This window comes from Oryx dammah, unplaced genomic scaffold, assembly GCF_014754425.2.
Source record: "Oryx dammah isolate SB20612 unplaced genomic scaffold, SCBI_Odam_1.1 HiC_scaffold_28, whole genome shotgun sequence".
NCBI lineage: Eukaryota > Metazoa > Chordata > Mammalia > Artiodactyla > Bovidae > Oryx > Oryx dammah.
This window is the reverse complement of record NW_024070212.1, coordinates 72,123,524-72,143,618: the sequence shown is the minus strand read 5'-3', so window position 1 is coordinate 72,143,618 and position 20,095 is coordinate 72,123,524. Positions and strand designations below refer to the sequence as shown.

General features: G+C 34.1%; 1 protein-coding gene and 1 long non-coding RNA gene across 5 annotated transcripts in view; one reads left to right on the top strand and one right to left on the bottom strand.

The window, feature by feature from the left end:
- Window positions 1-17,593, bottom strand: ZRANB2 (zinc finger RANBP2-type containing 2). Of its 4 annotated transcripts, none has more exons than XR_005719542.1 (11): window positions 17,477-17,593; window positions 15,038-15,090; window positions 14,840-14,948; window positions 13,905-13,987; window positions 8,817-8,893; window positions 8,407-8,541; window positions 7,099-7,268; window positions 5,543-5,629; window positions 3,490-3,648; window positions 2,362-2,431; window positions 1-1,836 (listed from the first exon to the last, which is right to left on the bottom strand). XR_005719542.1 is itself a non-coding variant. In XM_040232563.1 (11 exons), the coding sequence occupies exons 1-10, from the start codon at window positions 17,530-17,532 to the stop codon at window positions 2,402-2,404; spliced, it is 963 nt and encodes a 320-aa protein (XP_040088497.1). In that variant the 5' UTR covers window positions 17,533-17,593; the 3' UTR covers window positions 1-1,836; window positions 2,362-2,401. The 4 variants fall into 4 exon arrangements, 3 of the variants coding, with proteins under 3 accessions (XP_040088497.1, XP_040088496.1, XP_040088498.1); XM_040232563.1 differs by having other exon boundaries at window positions 2,362-2,435; XM_040232562.1 differs by lacking the exon at window positions 2,362-2,431.
- An 86-nt stretch (window positions 17,594-17,679) lies between these two features.
- LOC120857001 overlaps window positions 17,680-20,095 on the top strand; it is a 146,114-nt gene continuing 143,698 nt past the window's right edge. Inside the window, exon 1 of the long non-coding RNA XR_005719546.1 lies at window positions 17,680-17,958. This is a non-coding gene — a long non-coding RNA (uncharacterized LOC120857001). The remainder of the gene's footprint in view (window positions 17,959-20,095) is intronic.

The window sequence follows — 20,095 nt, the reverse complement described above, 5'->3', positions numbered from 1 at the left end:
TCAGAGCTTAAAAATTCTAATTTATTTCTAACAAACATCACTTGATGCTTGACTCACAAGCTTTATTTACATTTGTCTACAGCAAGATTTCCTTACGAAATATACTAGTACAGCTTAAACCAAATAAAATCATAATCATTCAAATTGTCTGTAAACTACTATTAGCTAAATTTATAACCTTGCATTTGCTTATTAGTACAGTCAAAGTTTTAAATACAGAAAGCACAAGAATAAACCAACAATAGCATGTAGAATCTAGAAGATCATCTGGGCAATTTAGAAGGTGGACTTTCAAGAAGTCTGAGGCACAATTACAAGAGAGTAAAAGTTCTTGTGCAACCTACAGTAAATGTAGCAAAAAAAAATTTAAGACATAAAAAAAGCAGGGGAAGTTCACTGTAAAAATATCATCAAAGTATTTCTACATAAGCTATTTTGCTTTCATCTTTAGATAAACTGAAGAGAAAAATCACTCATTTTAAAATAAAGAACAAACGTAATTTTTATCTGTCTACTAAGTACCTTAAAACATTTTAATTTTGTTGCAGTAGACATGAATGTTAAGGAAAAACAAACAAAAAACAAAAACAAAAAATGTGGGTATTGATTCCCATGCACAAAAAGTTCCCAAGCACATCTGTCAACTTCCCTTAATATACTTACCTTGCATTGTCACTGAAGATACTGTTAAGAGAAACCTTTTTTTAAAAACCAGAAGACAAAATAGAGCTCAAATGACCAGGTTTTGAGAAATAAAACAAATCTTGAAAGTATTTTAAGCCATAAGTAATTTCAAGTGAATAGGAGCAATTATTTCTGCGTATGTCATGAGGAAATAAGCATTTGTTACTCAGAAGAAAATTTTACGCAGTGTTTAAACACCTCAAAGCAAATGTTCATTTAAATTCACAATGTCTTATCTCTGTTGGTCTTATACCCAAAGAGAAATATATTCCAAAGCTTTCTTCAATTTATTCATTAACTAGGATTTAATTTTGTCTACCCTATTGTGTGATAACTTTTTAAAAGGTATCACACAAAGGTTCTGAAAACATTAAACACTTTTGTATGTTTTTCTCATCAACCACATTAGTAGAGATGAACTGCTAGGCATTCTTGTTCAAAATCACTGTGTCAGAAAGGCAGAAACTAACATCTTTCTCCTCTGCAATTCATAAGACTTTTCTGTATTAAACTTAGTGGTGCAAGAAGTAAAACTAAATAGAGACAATGATTCTAAGGCACCCTTAACATAGGGAATTTCAAAATAAAGAAGTTTCTAGTTAATTGTTTAACAATCTGTTAAACTTTTTCTAGTAACAATCACTTTGACACAGGTTAACAAACGGGCCGAGTCCTTTCCCCAGATTAACATAAACAGATAGTTTCCAACTACTTTACCACAGTCTTGCCTCCATGCCCAAAGTCCAGACAAGCCTAGATAATGCTCATATTTGGAGATGAGAAAAACAAGAGTTTAAATTAGAAAACAAAGTACTTTGTTATAGCTGAGATGTTATAGCTTAAAAAAACAAATGGATGTAAATAATGAATGACAAACGAAGCATCTATTTTGGGACATCATGGCTTAAAATACTATTTACTTTTAACTTCACAAATAAACATAGCTGTATTTTTCTGAAAAGCAATGAAAGGCATGCACCTCTACTAGCAGATTTAGCACTTCTGACCAAGTAAGACACCAACTTCTTAAAAAATATGCTTCATGCATTATATTGGACTTTTTTTTTTAAGATGTAAATTTTAATACATTATTTCTTTTTTGAACTTGAACGGGAACCAGAATGGGATGATCCAGAAGGTGACCTGTGGTGCCTGTAAGACATAATAGGGAAAACAGGTAATCTGATAAGCTGGAGCTGAATATCAACTTCCTTTATATGAGTTTGAGAATATGAAAAATTAAACCTCATTAAACTGGTAAAAGGAATAATTAAAATCTAAGATATAAACTTATACACATAAAATTAACTAGTATTTAACTTTGGATATGAGCCCAGTAGCAGTGCAACCATAATTTAAAAATCTCTTAAGATATAGCCACCTCTCAATTATTTAAGGCAATGAAGGAAAGCCTTGCAAAGTTGTATACAACTACAGATTAATACAGCAAAGGCATATAAACTGGGTTAATGGCAGTGTGACTAAATCATTCTTTCTGATATACTGTACATAGTGTGGTAAAGCTATACGTAAAACAGATATAGCAAGGCTTCTGTGTATGCAAATATATATCCAAAAATAATTATGTTTTGGAAATCTAGGTCGCACAAGATGACTGTACAATTAAGTTACAGGATTATATTCATGCAGCTAGTATGAATAAGTCAATATATCAACCTGGGTAAAGTAGTGGTGTTCCGAGGGGCTGGCCCTGGGCTCAGGGTTGTTTGGTGTTTTCACCAATCACCTGGCTTATGGAATAGAGAACATGTTCATTAAGTTTAGATGACAACAAACTAGGGGGATTATATGTGGCTAAGATAAAAATTTGAAGAAGTGGTAAAAAAGCAACAGAATGAATTTCATAAAGTACGGAGTAATTTTTTTTTAAACAAAGGAATAAATGCGCAGAAATGAAACTAGCTGTGTGTAACCTTGATATCTACACTTCAAAATGGGAAGACGCAAAACCCATCATTATGTACAAGAAGAGGTAACTCTAGCACTGACAGCAAAAATCAGATTTTATCTAATCCTTACTTTTCACAAGCTGAAGGGATATAAAGATTTGCAAAGATTATTAAGGAAGCCATTAAAATGACTATATAATTAGACACTGAGGAAAAAGAGAAAAATAATGAAACTGAGTAATTATTTAGTCTGCTGCAGAAAAGGCTGACAGATGACACACTCTCCAAATTTTAAAAATATCAACACAGGTAAAGTAATCTAGTCAAGATCTGTTTCTACAAAAAAGGAATTCGGACTGAAAGGTAAAAATATATTAGCTATAAGAACAATTTCTTTATAAAGGGAACAAAAACAACAATTTGTTGTGGAAATGTATTTATACATATTTAAATAAGGACAGACTTCCAATTATCTATAATAGTTAATTTGCTTATTAGATGGCCTAGAATCCTACAGTTTCTAATATTTAATGTAAAATAGATAGCATAAATTAATCCTTATACAAATCAATCTCTAAATTACATCAACACACAGCTTCTGAATTAGAAACTTAAGAGACAGAAATAACCGAGAGTTGGCTATAATAATTATATATGAAAATAAAAATTTAAACAATAAAATAATCAGAGAGTGAAAGAGAGTAGTTTGATCTACTTTTCTAAACAACCTGATTAAAACACATAAAGTAAACAAAGTAATCTGTTTTTTGAAGTTCACAGTTGAGTTTAAAGTGGGTAACAAAGATAATGAAAACCTAATCCTTGACTAAGAAGTTCAGTTAATCTACTAAACACACTTAAGAACACCCATTCTTATTTCTACAGAAACCCAAACCTTTCAGGTGACCGTGATCTTGTTCGTCTTTTTTTTCGATCACCAGATGAAGAAGATCTAGAACGACTTCTCTTTCTGTTCCTCTCAGGAGATGATGATGAACTTGAGTAAGATCTTTTTCGTGGGGAAGAAGAACCCCTGTGGGACCTGGAGCTGGATCTTCATTGATTGAGAAACAAATCAAACATTTCATTAAAAGAAGAAATGAGGCAGATGGTTTAGTTTCTAGCTCCAAAAATAAACAAACAATTTATAGCTATAGAAATTTTATAAGAAAGAATACTTACTGCTTACTCAACAGAAGACTTCTGGTTCAACCATGAAATCAATTCTATTTAATTTAAATTCACCACTAGGTAAGTGCTCACTACTTTAATTAAAAACTAGCCTAATGTACTAAAGTAGAATCTTAAATTCGTTTTCTAAAATTTAAAGGCTTCCATTTTAAAGTGTAAGTAGCAAAACTAACAGGTAAGCATTTGTATAACTTAAATGTCTAGAAACTACATCCTTCCATTTGGGGAAAAAATATGTATTATACAACTTCCTGAAGAAAATAATAACAGTTTGTTGTGGAATTAAGCAACTTAATAGTTAAGTTGCTTTAGTAAAAGCAGGTATACGAGGACAAAATGACATAAAACAGTAGCTATTAAATCATTAAACATTCAAAGAAAAATAAAGTAACTTTAAAACTTGATTAACAATATTTGTTTTTATGAAGGATTATTATCCATGAAGTATGAAGTGTTGACATTCACATGTTTCAGGTAGAGGTAAATGTGCAAATGTTTAAATACAGTATTTCTTCATTTACATATTTTGGTTGAAGTAATTTAGCTCAAACTTCCCAAAAAATTCACCTTTGGGCTTAAAATAAAATCAGAAAGCCCAAAAGGAGAATTCTTTGGAAAGTTATAAGCAATGAAAAAAATGTTTGAAAAGAATATGAAGGCTGTTCTGTAAACCGTAAAGTGCTTCCCAAAGGAACTAGGATCTAAAGATCTTCATCTAAGAAGCACTCAAATAAAAGAACTGAAACACTGATAATACATAATAACAATAATCTAACTTGCTCTCTATCATATTAACTTAATACAAGTGTGTATATCATTCTTTTCTTCTTAATGTTATCAAATTGTAGTTGCCCTCTAATTCTATAGATTTAGCTCTAAAATAAGCTATTAAGCAATTATTTTTACCAACTAGCTAACACTACACTTCAGTGTAATTCCATTTAAGTGGTATTTTAGTTGTTTTCTTATTCTTGTTAGATGTTTTTCATAGATCAACAAATTAAATTAAAAAGAATGGCAGCATATTTTGACCAAGTCTAGAAAAAACTTTAAGAGACCAAAAGCTAGTTTCTCACTTGCTTCTTTACAAATTATTTTTCCCTCTGCAGTGCTAACTAAATGCAACCTGAAGTTAACCTGAAGTTAACAAAAATGCTTCAAGATCACATTCTACCTAAAACCACCAACCAACTTCTTAATTTGTGGAATTTAAGTGTCTATACTTCTTATATACTACACACACTGTGTATAATATTCCATGTTATATTACAGAGAAGTGAAAATAAAACCCACTTTATCTGATGTAAATTACAGAATTATTTCTGTAAATACTGAAATAATTGCCTTGCAAAACTGTGTTGAGGCAGTTATTTTTCTACCTTTTAAACGTGAAATAAACTTTTTCTTTTTATCTGCATACTTATTGTAATTACTACTGCAAAATAACTTTAATGAGTAGGCATTTGATGATAAAGCTTGGCTGCATCTTCCCATTTCATCACATTTTAGCACAAAAATAGCAAACCTTGCACAATGCAAAATAACCACCTTAATTCAATCATGGGAATGTCTTGGCACACTGCTGGCAATGGAGACATCTCACGGTGAGAAAATTAAGCTGAGGCAAGTGCATTAGTTTTCTAATGCTAAAATAAAATTGACAAATAGAAGCAAAATAAGAGGAAAAAAAGCAACGCCTTCTGCAGCCTTTAAATATTTTCTCTCTCTGCTTTACAGAGAGATGCTACCTCATTCACCTTGATTTCGACCCACGAGATCTCGAACGTTCTCTGGAACTGGAACGAGATCTTGACTGCGAACTGGAAGAACTTCTTGAACGCGACCTGGAACAACATGGAAGGATATTTTTTTCCAGGACCATTTAATTAAGCTTTGTGATATGAACACTGAAAGAAAACTATGCATTAGGATTCATTTTCATATAATAACTATTTGGGATATATATTTTCAAAACACAGTATTTTAAGGTTCATTTAAAACTTTTATTCTGTATTAACAATTATGCCAAAACTTAAATTAATAATTTTTGAAAATAATCAACTACTTTCCAAGTTCATGGGGTCGCAAAGAGTTGGACATGACTTAGCGAGACTGAACAACTTTCCAAGTCTGACAAGATTTCTTTAAAAACACTTTTAAGATTGTACAGATAAAATTCAATACTTTTTGTTCACAAATACTTAAAAAGTAACCTGGGAGGGACTGACACATTCAGAAATATGGCAGTTTATATTTAACTTGAAATCTATTTTCTTGATCATTAGTTAGCATAAAGCTTCAGTACTGACATCGTATGTTTTTAACCTGTTATGTTTTCTGTCTACTCAAAGATTTGAGAATTAAAGGGAAACTACACTGATAATCCTTTCACTGTTTTAGGAATTATTGAAAAATGACAGGAAATACGGTCCACTTGCATTTAAAAAGTCAACAAATTAATTTCATTTAGTAATTTAATTTGTACTTAATTTGTTCCTGAAAATAACAATTTGCAGAATAACATTAACTTTTACCTCAAAAGTATCTTTATAAACACTGTTTTAAGTTTTCAGGCTTTACAATAACTCAAAAATTACCTAAGTACTTAACTAATATTTTACTCCTAAATACAGCTGAAATTAATTGCACATAGTTTCACTTAACTAAACAGGAGTTCTTCAAGGGAATTTTGCTTACATAAAGTGTTGCTTTTTCTCAACTAAAACTTTTTATTGTTGACTACACAATCAGTGACTTTTTATTAAAACTTTACATTACTAACAAAATAATATGCAAGTATAACACAAATTAAATCCTCTAATTTATTCCTGGACAGCTCTAAAGTATGAGCATTAGGATAATAGAATACAGCCAAATTTCTCCTGTATTCAGAGTACCTATGCCAAATAAAACACTATAATAAGCAGCAGTTCAATTAATGCCTAGAAAATTTCTGTACTAGTGTTTAAAATCGTCAGTGGAAATAGAAATCTTCACTTTGAGTTTTCTGAATGTAAAACTATTTCTTTAGATAACTAAGTATCTATAAATAATGATTTAATTGAATTTTTAGAGTCTATTTTAATAAAAGGCATGGTGCTAAACTGGACTAAGGAAGTTTCATTTTTGTACTTCTGAAATACTCGATAATAACTTCACGGCACTAAGACAGAAAAAATGATCTTTTAAATGATAACTTGAATGAAAACTCTAAAATAAAAGGAAAGTTTAGTTAAGAAAAACAAAATTTATAAGTAAAGAAGTTAGATACTGACATTTTGACTGGTGTTACCCTTGACCTGTACCCGTTTACCTGGACCTAGACCTTGAACTGGAGGGGGAGGATGAGCGTGATGAAGATCGTGAGTGTGAAGACCGAGACTTTGAGCGACTTCGTCTGTTAGATTTCTTTTTATTACTATCTTCTTCTTCACTGGCATCAAGATTATATTTTGAGAGATCAGCATCATCTTCATCCTCATCCTAACAAAAATCCACAATCAATTATATTTAGACCTTGAGCTATCAATGCTGTCTACTAGGAATGATGAATAGTTCTATGTAATGGACATCTTCATATGAACATATTTTATCACTAACATCTCAACAAATTCACTCTCAATCCTGAAATCTGACTACTACATTCCTGATCTCAGCTAAACAGACTGAATGACTGTCTCAGGCATTTCAAAGATGTAAATGTAGAAGTCATACTCATTTTCTTTTTCACACAATGTATTACCATATAAACTGTCAAGAATTTTCAGTTTTATTCCCTTAAAAGTTCTTAAATGCATCTCCTTTAAGACTTAGTTCAGAACTTCATTCCTTTCTCTAGTACACCCTTTTAGGAAGTCTAACTGTGGGAATTCATTCTGCCTCCCCAATATTTCAGTATGTTGACAGTCATCTCTAAAACACAGATCAGATAAATATACCTCATTTGTTTATTTTTCAAACTTGTTCCATATTGTTTTACGTGCATTCAAGGGCCTCCTATGCTCAGACCTCAAAGCACCCTTAATCTGGATCTATTCATCCATGAAATTTTACACTCAGGCCCCACAGAACAAACATCACCAGACCCGATGTATTTGCTGACCCCCTATTACCTTTTCCCCTCTGTTCTAACCACACTAGCCCATGTATGATTTTTTGGATGTTGCTGGCTTGTTTCCTACTATGGGAAACTTTATTTGCTGTTCTCACTGCCCTAAAAATGCTCTGATCCCAGCCCTTACAGTGGGCTCCCTTTGTATCACTCTTATGACTCAAGTCTCAACACAAATTTCACTCTCAGAAATCCCCCATTCACTGAAACCAAAGTAGCTCTTCTAATGATCTATCACATCATGCATCTTCTTAATATTATTGCTATTTAAATTATACTGTTTATGTCTTTTCCTCTCTGCAATTTAAGTTAAGAGAAGCATGTTCTGTCTCAGTCACTACTGTATATCTCAAGTCAGAATAACGCTTGGTAAAACAGATCATAATTTTTGTGGAAACAAATGATGACACTGTAGAACACATCTTCACCATAAGCCAAAGGTTGTCAAAGACATTCATATGCCATAGCTTGAACAAGACAAAGGGGAAATATGGTAAGGAAAGAAGCTACCTCATCTAATTTATATTTAGAAAGATCTTCATCCTCATCCTCTTCTTCTCCCTCAGACTCTTTATCTTCAACTTCCTTTAAAATAGATGCAGGACCAACTGCCTTTCCTCTGTATTTTTTCTTCTTACGTCCAAACTAGAGAAAAAGTTTCAATATATTTCTGTTAGCTAAAAGTATTAAAATATTTTTCTTAAGAAATTACTTTTATATATTTAGGTGTCAACATGTATTTTTAAGTCAACTGTATGTTTAAGTCAATTATGACCTCCAACAAAACGATAAGCTGCTCTAAAAGACTTAACGTGTACTTACAAAAATGAGATACATATAGTATTTTCTTTTTTTATTTAAGATATTTCTAACATGTTTCTCTAAGTTGCATTCAACCTACACACCAATGTATATCTTACCTCATCATATTCACCATCAGATTCTTCTCTTTCTATGTATTCAACATTTTCTCTTTCATTAAAACCACCACCATATCCTAAGGAGGGGGGAGCACAAATTGTTATGATAATTCACCAAAATCAGCTACAAGTAATAGGAAAAATAAAATCTTATCAAAGACATCTGTTTATCCTTTTAATAAACTATTGGTCTCAAAAAATATAAAATAAAATAAAGTATCACTACAGAGAACAGCCTCAAAGTTGGATATAGCTGGAAAAGTACCATGGCTACAATTTTAGCTCTTCTCAATTTCAAAATGTCCTGCCTGTATGATTTCAGTAATACATGGAATATATGGATGGAAAACATCTCCTTAAACATCTGCTATAACCAAGTTTTAAAATGACTTTTCTCTGTGGTTTTAATCATAATTATTTTGGGAGAAGTGGGCTCAGTAAGAACTAATAATCAAATTTCATTATTTGCTAGTTAAAAATAGCTTGAAATCTTTTGATACACTGAAATTTTGCTGGGCTAAAATACAGTTAGAGCTTGGAAAATAATTATATAGGCAAATATAATGACGCAACAAAGAACATAAAAATCGGTTTTAAATACACAAAGTCACTCAGCTTTTCTGAAGAAGCCAGTAAACTTTTCAACTGAAAATTTTCTAATGAAGACCAATCAAGATCAATACACCATTATTATTTACTGCCACAGCTACTATCTACAATTTAGACTTACAGATCTGTGACATAGGCTTAACAAAGATTAGAAGAAGAAAGTGAGTTAGTTTTAGAGAAAATGAGATGAGAAGTTCTGAAAAATATCTCCCACTGAAAAAAATAAAGAGGTGGTTAAGAGTAACATAACCTAACTACCTCACATATTTCAGAACAGTACCGGCACACAAAGAGTGATTCCCAGATTTAAGGATTTAATGAATCAGCAAAATGTTAAATTTATAGATGAAAAAAGCATTTTTAAAAAATTTAAGATTTGCAACTTTAAATCTGCCAGTCACAGGCATTAAAAAACTCACTCTCTCATCATTTTGTAAGAGCTACAAGCTAATAGTAGAGAGGATGTAAGTGTCCCAGTAAAATAATGCAATAAAATTAACTCACTTAAAAAAAATCCCACATTAATGCAGTGTCCTTTCTTTTCTCACTATACTCTGTACTGGTGAAAACCGCAATATATCAGCGTCTATCCCCAGAATACTTGATATCATCCCTTTTTTCCTCTTCCTACCTTGTTCCAGAGATAAAACAGACTCCAACTGTAATATACAAGAATTTCCTCGTTTCTATGCATATGACCCAAAAGTGAAGTGTTTTAAATTTTAAATAACAACTTTTCCTTAGTAAAATCCCAGCTCTAGTTTTTCATAGTATCAAATATTAAAAGAAAAAAAAAATCAAGTAAAATTAGGTATACGCTCATCTCAAGAAAATACCTCAGGGATTTCCTTGGTGGTCTAGTGACTAAGATTCCATGTTCCTAAAGCAGGGCCCCAGATTCACTCCCTGGTCAGGGAACTAGATCCTATATGCTGCAACTAAAAGCTTCCATGCAACTAAAAGCTAAAAAGCATCCTGCATGCTAAAATGAAGAACAAAGATCCTGCACGCTGTGACTAAGACTAGTAATTTAAAAAAAGAAAAAGGCTCATATTCAATGATAATTTGAGAGATAAATGCTGTAGAAAATTATAATTCAACAATATAGTTTCTTGGCTCTAGATATATATTTAATATTATGGCAGTATGTCCTGAGACGTAAGAGATGTAAAGACTTAAACCTCACAATACTTTGAAGTAGATAAAAAATTAATGCAAAATGATTCACGTAAGAAAAAAAGAAAAAAAATTATATAATAGGATGACTGTAAGTCAACAGTACAGAAAAACTGGACGATTTATATGTGGAAATGTAAATATATTAAGCGCTACTATTTAAAATCAATAGGCTTTCAGTAGAGTTCTTTGTCCAGTCAGTAATCTGAAAGTAAAATAATGGTAAGGCAAACATGGGGAGCCAAAGAATCAATTACCCAAGATAGGTATAACAGGTAGTTTTGCATAGGTGTGTAAGCAAAATTACTGCAAAATAAGCATGATAGCAAACACAAAGCTATTTTCATGTTCTCTCAGTTATAGAAGAACCTAATCTGCTAGCAATTCATTATTAAGGTATGTTGTATGAGTTCATACAACAAATACACCTCATGAAGTCTTTCTTTGTGGGAAATCAGTAGCTATAGCATTAAAAAAAAAAAAAAAAAAGCCTTCAGCATCATCTCCACTGAATAACAAGGGAGAGAAATAACCGGCTTATTTATGTGTTTCCCTCATTCTACTGGTTTGAAGCTTTCAGGGAATACTGTAAAAATTGGTCTTCTTGCTTCCATGCTTGCCACTCCTACCCCCTAATTCTTTTTCTATAAAGCAGTAATATTTAAAAATTAGAAATGTCAATCCCTTGTTAAAAATTATTTCCCATTATATTTAGAATAAAATAAAACTTCTTACTATGATTTACATGGCCTTTGCCTATTTCTGAAGCTGCTAGAATTCACCCAATATGCTAAATTCTTTCAAGTGTCAGGACCTGATTCATATAAGTTGTTTGCTTTTGCTTGGAATGATCTCTCAACTTGCTACTAACTTTCACTTCTTAGCCTAAACATTGCTTTCTTGAAGACTTAATTTTTGCCTTTACATTTCTAGTTTGCTTAACCAAGTATTCCCCTGCATCGTGCCCAATGGCCAATAAATATTTCCTCAATTCTATACTCAATATTTGAGTATAGGAAACACCACAGTTCTGGCATCATTTATGATAGTTTATATGAAACAAGCAACCTCTATAGATTTTTAGCAAGTGTTAAAATCTTTAGATTTGTCTCAAAAAATGTAAAATGTGAGCAAAGATCAGTAAAGGATCAAACAGATTTACAATAGGCCTGAATTAGGGTTTTGACAATGGAAGTGAAGAGAGAAAAGGGTATGAATGTAACATGTGCTTCAAAGGAAGAACTGAGACACTACTTTGAAAATTCTGAGTATCTATATTTTGATTAACCAGCAAAGAGAACAAATAATAAAGACAAACTAGACAGTAACAGTGTATTATTAGTTCACATCTTCAACAATGACGGGCTAAGACGACTACTTATATCAAGGGAAATGGTAAAGGGTCAGGACACAAAAAAGATAATGGATAAAAGAAAGTAAGGTTATTAAACTTCAACAACTTCAGTTGTTAAGATTTTAGCTCTTGCATTAGTGAAACTTTTAAAGGACGAATCACAAAACAGGTCAAAGAGAATGTGAATAAATAAAAGGCTTCTGGGGATTACAATTCTTATAACTGTTAAGATTCTGGACTTTTTCCTAAAAGCAATCAAAGCAAAATGTTTTAAACAAATGGAGTTTTAGTTTCGAACAAAGAACTCCTGGCTGTGTGGGATATATGTACAACAACAAGCTGGCTGTTTTTCTTCCCCAAGAAACAGGATAAAGTTGAATCTCTGCCTAGGGAAACGATGGAGAAGACTTTTGGGGGAACAAGAGAGATGAAGGAGTTATTAAGAAGGATGTCTAAGTTTCTGGTTTATGTAACAAGCATATGGTGGGTGGTACCAATCATGAGAAAGAGATCACTAGAAGAGGGCCAGGTCCTGGGGGAAAATTGCAAATTCAGTTTAGATATAATGAGTTTGACATTTACGTACTGATAATAAATAGGTAGCTGAATATACAGGTCAAAGAAGTCTGAGCTAGAGACATAAATTTGGTTATCACGGTGTGGCAATGTTTACTTAAACTTAGGTCTTCAAGAAAATGCCCAGAAAACAGAGCATAAAAAAGAGCTTAGGAACTGGAACTAGAAGAAACCCAACATTCTGTGACCAGGAAAATACAATGAAAAAGGAAACAGAGTAACCAACCAAAGGGGTTTATGTATTGGGCAAGTGTGCGTGTGTTAGATTTTAAAAAAAGCAGGGGAAAATATAAACGTTAAAGAGGTAAGAGAAGGAAAAAAAGGCCTTATTAAAAGGCCTTACTCTATAGACAGTGCAATTGTCTAAAGTCAGGGAGGAAAAGGAAACAGGGAAGTAGTTTATTAAGCCTGGGTCTAATAAGGTGACTAATGAATGTATCAACAGAAGGAAGCCTTTGACTGTTCAAGTTGTTGAATGACAAAATCTGATGCGAAGTATACTGATAATGTGTTTGCTCTAACTGATGATAATGGGAAACCACATTCTATCAGGTAAATATTTTCACCCAACTACTGACAACAAACAGAGGCTTTCCTGGTGGCTCAGACGGTAAAGAATCTGCTTGCAATGCAAGAGACCTGGGTTCAATCCCTAGATGAGCAAGATCCACTGGAGAAAGGAATGGCAATCCACTCCAGAATTCTTGCCTGGAGAATTCCATGGACAGAGGAGCCTGGCCAGCTACAGTCCATGGGGTCGCAAAGAGTTGGACATGAATGAGAGACTAACAATGCTGACAATGCAATAACTGATAACACACAGAGTCAATGATGGGTTATTATTTAGATCAATAGTGACCAAATACCATCTAAAACACCTGCAAATTTTGGGGACTCACCATTAAAGAGCTTTGTCAGCTGTTTAGGATTCTGGATTTTCAGTTTCTCAAATGATTCTAATGAATGGCTAACTTGGAGAATTATTGCTTAGACTTTAGACAAATATTTTAAAAGGTGCCCCATGTTTGTATTTGTCATACTAAGAAATCAAATGAATGAAAAAAATGGTATTATCCTATCATTATTAATAACAAACATTTAGACTAGCAAAGGATAGAGAGGAATAAAGCATTTCTGAAACTATCCTAATGTCAACTATTTGTTAGGATAGAGTTTCCTCATGCTGTACTTTGTAAACTGTGAAATTACCATACAAAAGATGACTTTGGATGAGAAAGAAAAAAAAAATCAAGGTAAAAAATATAAGAGCAGAATAAACAATCCTCATACTGTGCTCTTATGAAGCGATTAATTATCCATTTCAATGTTTAGTTGTTTTAAAATCATTTAGTTGCAATGAGTTTGACTTGTACCTGTTCTTTCTTCCAGTTTAGCATACTTTGGAGTATTACACATATTACACTCTGATCTTCTGGCCCAATTCACATTACTGCAACTTTAAAAGTGAAAAATGTCAAATTAGTAGATTATAACATAAGACAAATAGTCAATTTAAAAATATTTAAGAATTTTAAAATAAAAAGTCGAGTGAACTCACTACCATAAAGAAATGTTTACTAAGGATGCTACAAAGGAAATGTACCAATGTACTTTTTCTGAGCAGAGAGTATGGTTAGAACAGACTGAACTACTTAAGCAGAGAAGCAAAAGCTATATAGTATGAAGAGTGCCTCTGTCTTTTTATGAGAAATCAATGAGAAATTCTATCTACAGAGATTCTGCTGTCTTGTGGGGGGTGGGGGTGGGGGGAATACCACTTTAAATGAAATGTTCCATTAATTTCCCAGTCTACAAATTCACCTCAAGAGAAAGGTTATACCCTTCAAATAAAAGTTAAAAAGTTTTTTTTTTCTCTTGCAGAATCAGTTCATGCACTGAATCCCAAATTCAGTGACTTAATTTGTTGCTGGAAAATTATTCAATACTAATTTAGTATTTTTAAGACCAGAAATTTGTGTAAGACCCTCTTCTGATTCAGCCCTTTCATGCGTATTTGATTCATCTGCTTAAGAGACAAGATGGATATTGGAAAAATCAATATAGCATGTGAAAATCAGAAATATTAAGAAGCCTAATTAGGAATAATTATCTATAGGATGCAACTTATGATTCTAAAATTTAAGTTCTTTATACTTAAATATCAGATACAGAATGAATAACAATCAACACATCTTTGATTTAAAGTCTACTGTGGCTTGCCAATGTGACTAGAAAGAATAGGTAGTATTAACAAGTAGTGGCTACATTATTATGGGAAAAATGTCAGGATGATCATTAAAACACATACGTTTTACACTGCCAGTCATTAGCACTAAATAAGCCTCGGCTCTTTTCTGCGAGTGTCTTTCCTATTTCAGTGCCCCCAGCTTTCATCATCTTAGCCTCAGTCGTTTTCTCTGAAAATAGAAAAATGCAGTATGAATCTGGGGAAATAAAGAAATGGTCTGTATAAACAGTCTTAACAGAAGGTTCCTTAAGTGCTTACCTCGACCACATCTATTACAGCTAGTTCTTCTAGCAAAGTTTACATTTCCACATCTGAAAATAAAGCAAAACATACTTAGACACACACGTATTAAACTTACATAATTTTAAAGACTCTATTACACAGTTTTTAATGTGTCTTCCCTGTATACCTGGGGCCAGAATGTCTACTTCTCTTTTCATGTTAATGTCAATGTTAACTACAAAAAAACCCCTCACAATTTAGGTGGAAAAAATACAAGATTTGAAGTTACAAGTCATGGATAAGAAACTCCAATCTCTCAATTACCAATTACGTGATTCTGTAAGTTACTTAAGGATCTCTATGCCTCAGTGTTCTCATATTGGCACACATCTTTAAGTACAACAAGATACTCATAAACTTTAAGTGAGATGTGAGTCTACTTGAACAATTACTGATGAAGCACCAGGGAGTTCAGAAAGATTTAAAGTAACTCTCATATAGAAAATGAGATTATACAAAATTTTGTTAAGAATTATAATACAAAACCCTCAAGGTGAACAAAGGGGGAGAAAATGGGTAAGTCAGAAATGGCTTCATGGATCTTAATACTACCCTCTTGTTGGAAACAAAAGGTGGGATGGTAAAAAGACAAAGGAAAATTATGAAAAAATAGAAATAGGTTCAATAATCAAAAGAAAACTCAGTTTTGGGAGTATCTATTAAACCTCTGAAACCTAGCTGGAAAACTACAACCATTAACGTCAACACATCAAGTAACATATTGTAACTTTATGCTGATACTAAACAACCAAAAAACATGGGTTCATTGGTTTTTATAGGGCATCTGCAAATCATAAAAGCATGCTAAATGCTAGAATGAAATAAAGATGCGAAGTATGGAACAGATACTCAACTGAAGTACACCAGTAACTTTTAGGTCATTCCCCCCGCCACCTCCCAAATAAAGAATACCCTTTAGGACTCCAATAAGCATTGGAAATACATTCTGAAAATGTTTTCTGGATTTATATACATTGTAGAAGTTAGTCTGTTCATATATTTGTAACTGAATTGAAATGCACTTTTAGAAAAATGTTCAAATATCTGAGTATACTGTCATTAATGACGCTGTCAAAAGCACATTATTCTACAAGTGACCAACAACAGAAAAAGTCAGTTGTTTGTTCTACTCAAAACTGACTTGATACCCTTCAAGTAATCTTAAATCTTTATGTAATCGAGAACCATCAACGTTTTATGTAAAGAAGCACGATGCTTCATTTCAGTGCAGTTGCTCAATCCTGTCTGACTCTTTGGGACCCCACGGACTGCAGCCCGCCAGGCTTAGTTAAATTGCTTCACTTAAATTGCTCAAAATAAGAATGGAAGACAAATGCTGTGGAAATAAGCCCTTAATCTTCTTTGACTTTGATTCTAAAACTAATATTCATAGTTATTGATTGATGAGTATTTGCTACATCTTATTGCTCTATACAATCTATGCTGTACCATTTTAAGGGAGATCTTCTGTTTTTTTTTAAGCAAAGTAAAATAGCCTAGGTAAAGTTACATAAGCAATAGAATTGGAATTAATTTTCAAAGTTTTCACTCTTTACCACCAGGCAATCCATATGCCATCTGTGACTTGCTTAGAGACAAGTATTCAAAAGTTTTTACTGGAACACGAGATGCGCATTCTTTTTTTTTTTGACAACTACTTTCCATAAAAATTTTTGTATATCTCCAAATAGATACACCTACTTAAACACCCAACAATAAAAATCTTCCTAAACAATTTAATAAAGGACACTGGTTTCAGCCGAGCCACTAAAACACGTGCTTCTTTGAAGCAGGCATTCTCCAGGGCTGAGCAGGCAAAAACACAGGCCTCGTATGTTTCGGTTCTGAAGAGGCGAAAGGTTCAATTCTTGTGGGGAAATTAAAGACCAATAAAGAAAAAAAAAAAAAAGCCAGAATTCCTTCAACCAAAAACAATACGGAAACAAAGTTTGAATTAAATTTAAAAAAAAAAAACAGCAAAATGAACTAGGTGAAGCAAACAAATGAGTTCAAGAAAGCAACGTTTTCTGAACAAGAGTCAGGTTTTGCAGGGAAAAGTCACGTGGGGGAGATCCGACACCGAGCTGGCCTCCACCGGGGAGATTTCCTTATCGCAAAAACCTGGCCGGGGGTGGGGTGGGGAGTGAGGCAAAGGGGCGGCCATCTCCCTCTCCAAACAACCGGCTGCCTCGGAGAGAGATAATCGAGGAGACGCTGAAGACTTAATCAAACGAAAGGTTCTTGAAAGACCCCATCGTGAGGAGACTAAGAGCCTCCTTCCCGCCCGGGATCCGGCAGTTCTCCACCACTCAACTGACGGCATCAGCGACCGTAAAAACGGAAAATGCTCAATCGACTCGAGAAAGCCTCCAACGACCAACCCCGCTGCAAACTCGGGACCCTTCACGAACTCACTTTTTGTCCGGGCAAATCCAGTCACCGTCACTGACTCTGAAATTCTTGGTCGACATCTTGGACGCCGCCACCACAACCACCCGCAGCTACGTCTTCACTGGAGGGAGCGGGCCGGGGACTTTGGGCGCTCCGGAGCTGTCCTCACACCGCCTGACTCCTTTCCAACACTGCGACAGGGTTTGATAGTGCAAACACTCGGCCTAGATTGGGTTTGAACGTTATTATCCAGAAAAAGATGCCTGTGAGATTTTTTTTTCTGGCCGAAAGAGTTACAATGAAAATATATTCTCTAGGATTAAACTAACAGGCACCGCCAGGACAGCCCAGGCGGGAGGCCTTCGTGGCACTAGAGGGCTCGGAGAGCCCCCTACAGGCAGGAGGACCTGAAAGGAAAGTACTTCCGCTCAGATGGGCGGGACTAGGGAGGTGGGGCGGAAGTGACTATGACGCTAGGGGGTTGGCAAGGCGGGTTTCGCTAATCGGTAGGGGTGAAGTGGGCTTTTCGTGTTTTTGGAAAAGTGATTTTTAATAAAGTCTCGAGAACTCTGTTCTTTCACCATATACATAGGATGTCGTTTAAAACATTGTTTTGGGGTACGTAAATAGATGTAACAGATAAGCAATATGCACTTGAGAACTGAGCAGTAATTTTGGAACTAGGAGGTTGCCACTATGGTTAAAAGACCTGACTTTTCCCCCCATTCCATTCCGTTGCTTTCCTCCAGAGGTAATACTCACTTGTATTTGGGGTTTATTCCCTTGCTTTTAAAACTGTAGCTTATGGCTAATAAACGGTTGAACTTTACAAGGATAGTTTATTGTTATATAATCGTCTGCAGCTTTCTTTTCGTCAACAATATGCTTTTAAAACGTCCTAGATTGTTGCATGTATTTGTATTTGTTTAGTTTTGCTGTTATTTATTGGTAATGTTGCTTCGTGTGACAGTTTATCCCTCTGTTTCTCAACTTTTGTCATAAATTTGGATACAAAAATGCAAGAATTTTTCTAGAGTACAGCTTGTATCTACAGATAACTTTCATCTACTTTCTAATTATAATTGCTTTATTGGCAGTTGTTTATTTTTCCTTAATAACTGGCCCTATTTTTCCAGTTCTTTGTTTATTGAGTAATTGTGATTTTTATCCAAGACATTTTGAATATTTTGTTGCATAGACTCTGAGTTCTGATTAAAGCCTTTGAGGAATGCTGATTTTTTTGTTTGTTTTCTTTTAGGAGGCCATCAATCCAGTTTGGTTCATATTTTAAGTTGAGTCTCACCTGTGAGTGCTGGTTCCATGTCAGTTCGGTTTTCAGAGGCTTTATTGTGTTGCGTTGAATCTGTTCTGTACATACAACACTCAAGAATTATTTTGGAACTTGGGAAGTAATTTAAATTGTAGTTCACATATCTTTTGCTCTGCAGCTTTTTTCTGCCCTGCGGGTGCTTAGTTCAAGGTATGAGCAGAGAACTTAGTCAGATTCATACAAAGAACTAGGGAGTTGGCTTCTCCAGCTCTTCCTGGTTTTGTTGTTCCTCTCCTCTCGGTTTTGCAGAGTCTCATTTTCTTGCTAGAAATATGAGGTTTCTCTTGGAGTTTTAGCTTGGTGCCATAACTACAGCATCTGACTAGGGCGCACACTGGAGCAAAGAGGTGAGAAAAAAGAGCAAAACAAAAGATGAATTCCCTCCCAGAGGGGCCCTTTCCCAGTTTCCTTGTTTAGAAAGACAGGGTTTTTCTTGGTGTCCTAACTGCCCAAGCCTGGCCCTATCTCTCATTCAAGACCAGAGGGAAAAAAGGAGAAAAAAAGCCAAATATTCCCCCACAGACTTTAGCTCGTGGAAGCCCTCTTTTCCCATTCATCTAGCTAGAAATATGGGGTTTCTCTCCGTTTTTGTTTCCTGTGCTACCACCGCATTATCACTGGGTGTCAGACCTCCAATCAAATCTGTAAGAGAAAGTAGGAGAAACAAACACTGTTTTTGCTTACATTTTTTTAGAGTCCTCAGGTAGTTGCTTTTTGTATTTTGCCTTGAACTTTTAGTTGTGATTAGTAGGAAAGATAGGCTGTCATGGTCTATTTTTGGCTGGCACTGCAAGTCAAGGAAATAGAAATTACCGCTACACATCCATTAGAATTATTACAATGAAAAATTTAGACAATATCAAGTGTTGGAGAAGGTGTTGAACAACAACTGGAATTCTTATACACTGCTAGTGAAAGTGTCAATGGATACATTTACTTTGGAAAGTGTTAGAGTCTGTTAAATCTTAGCATATGCATACCCTATGACCCTAAGATTCCACTCCCACATATATTTCCAATAGAAATGCCCATATGTTCACTAAAGAGGTATACTATACTATAATAGCCCCAGACCAGAAGTTCCCATTTGCTTGTGAATGGTAGCCTGGGTAAATAAACTGTTACGGGTTCACACTGGAATTCTAATGCACCACAATGACAATAAACAAATTGCCATCACTTTGAAGAGTATAACTGTCACTCACAAATACAGTATTGAATTGGAAAAGCCAGATATAAACTAGCACATGCTATATAATTCCATTTACATGGACTTCAGATCTGCTGCTGCTGCTAAGTCGCTTCAGTCGTGT

Coding starts and splice junctions, on each gene's coding strand:
- ZRANB2 (XM_040232562.1), bottom strand. CDS start 17,532: ATGTCGACCAAGAATTTCAGAGTCAGTGACGGTGACTGGATTTGCCCG. Junction 8,542..8,816: donor CTGATGGTGAATATGATGAG/GTAAGATATACA, acceptor CTTTTTCTCTAG/TTTGGACGTAAGAAGAAAAA. Junction 7,269..8,406: donor CTAAATATAAATTAGATGAG/GTAGCTTCTTTC, acceptor GATTTTTGTTAG/GATGAGGATGAAGATGATGC.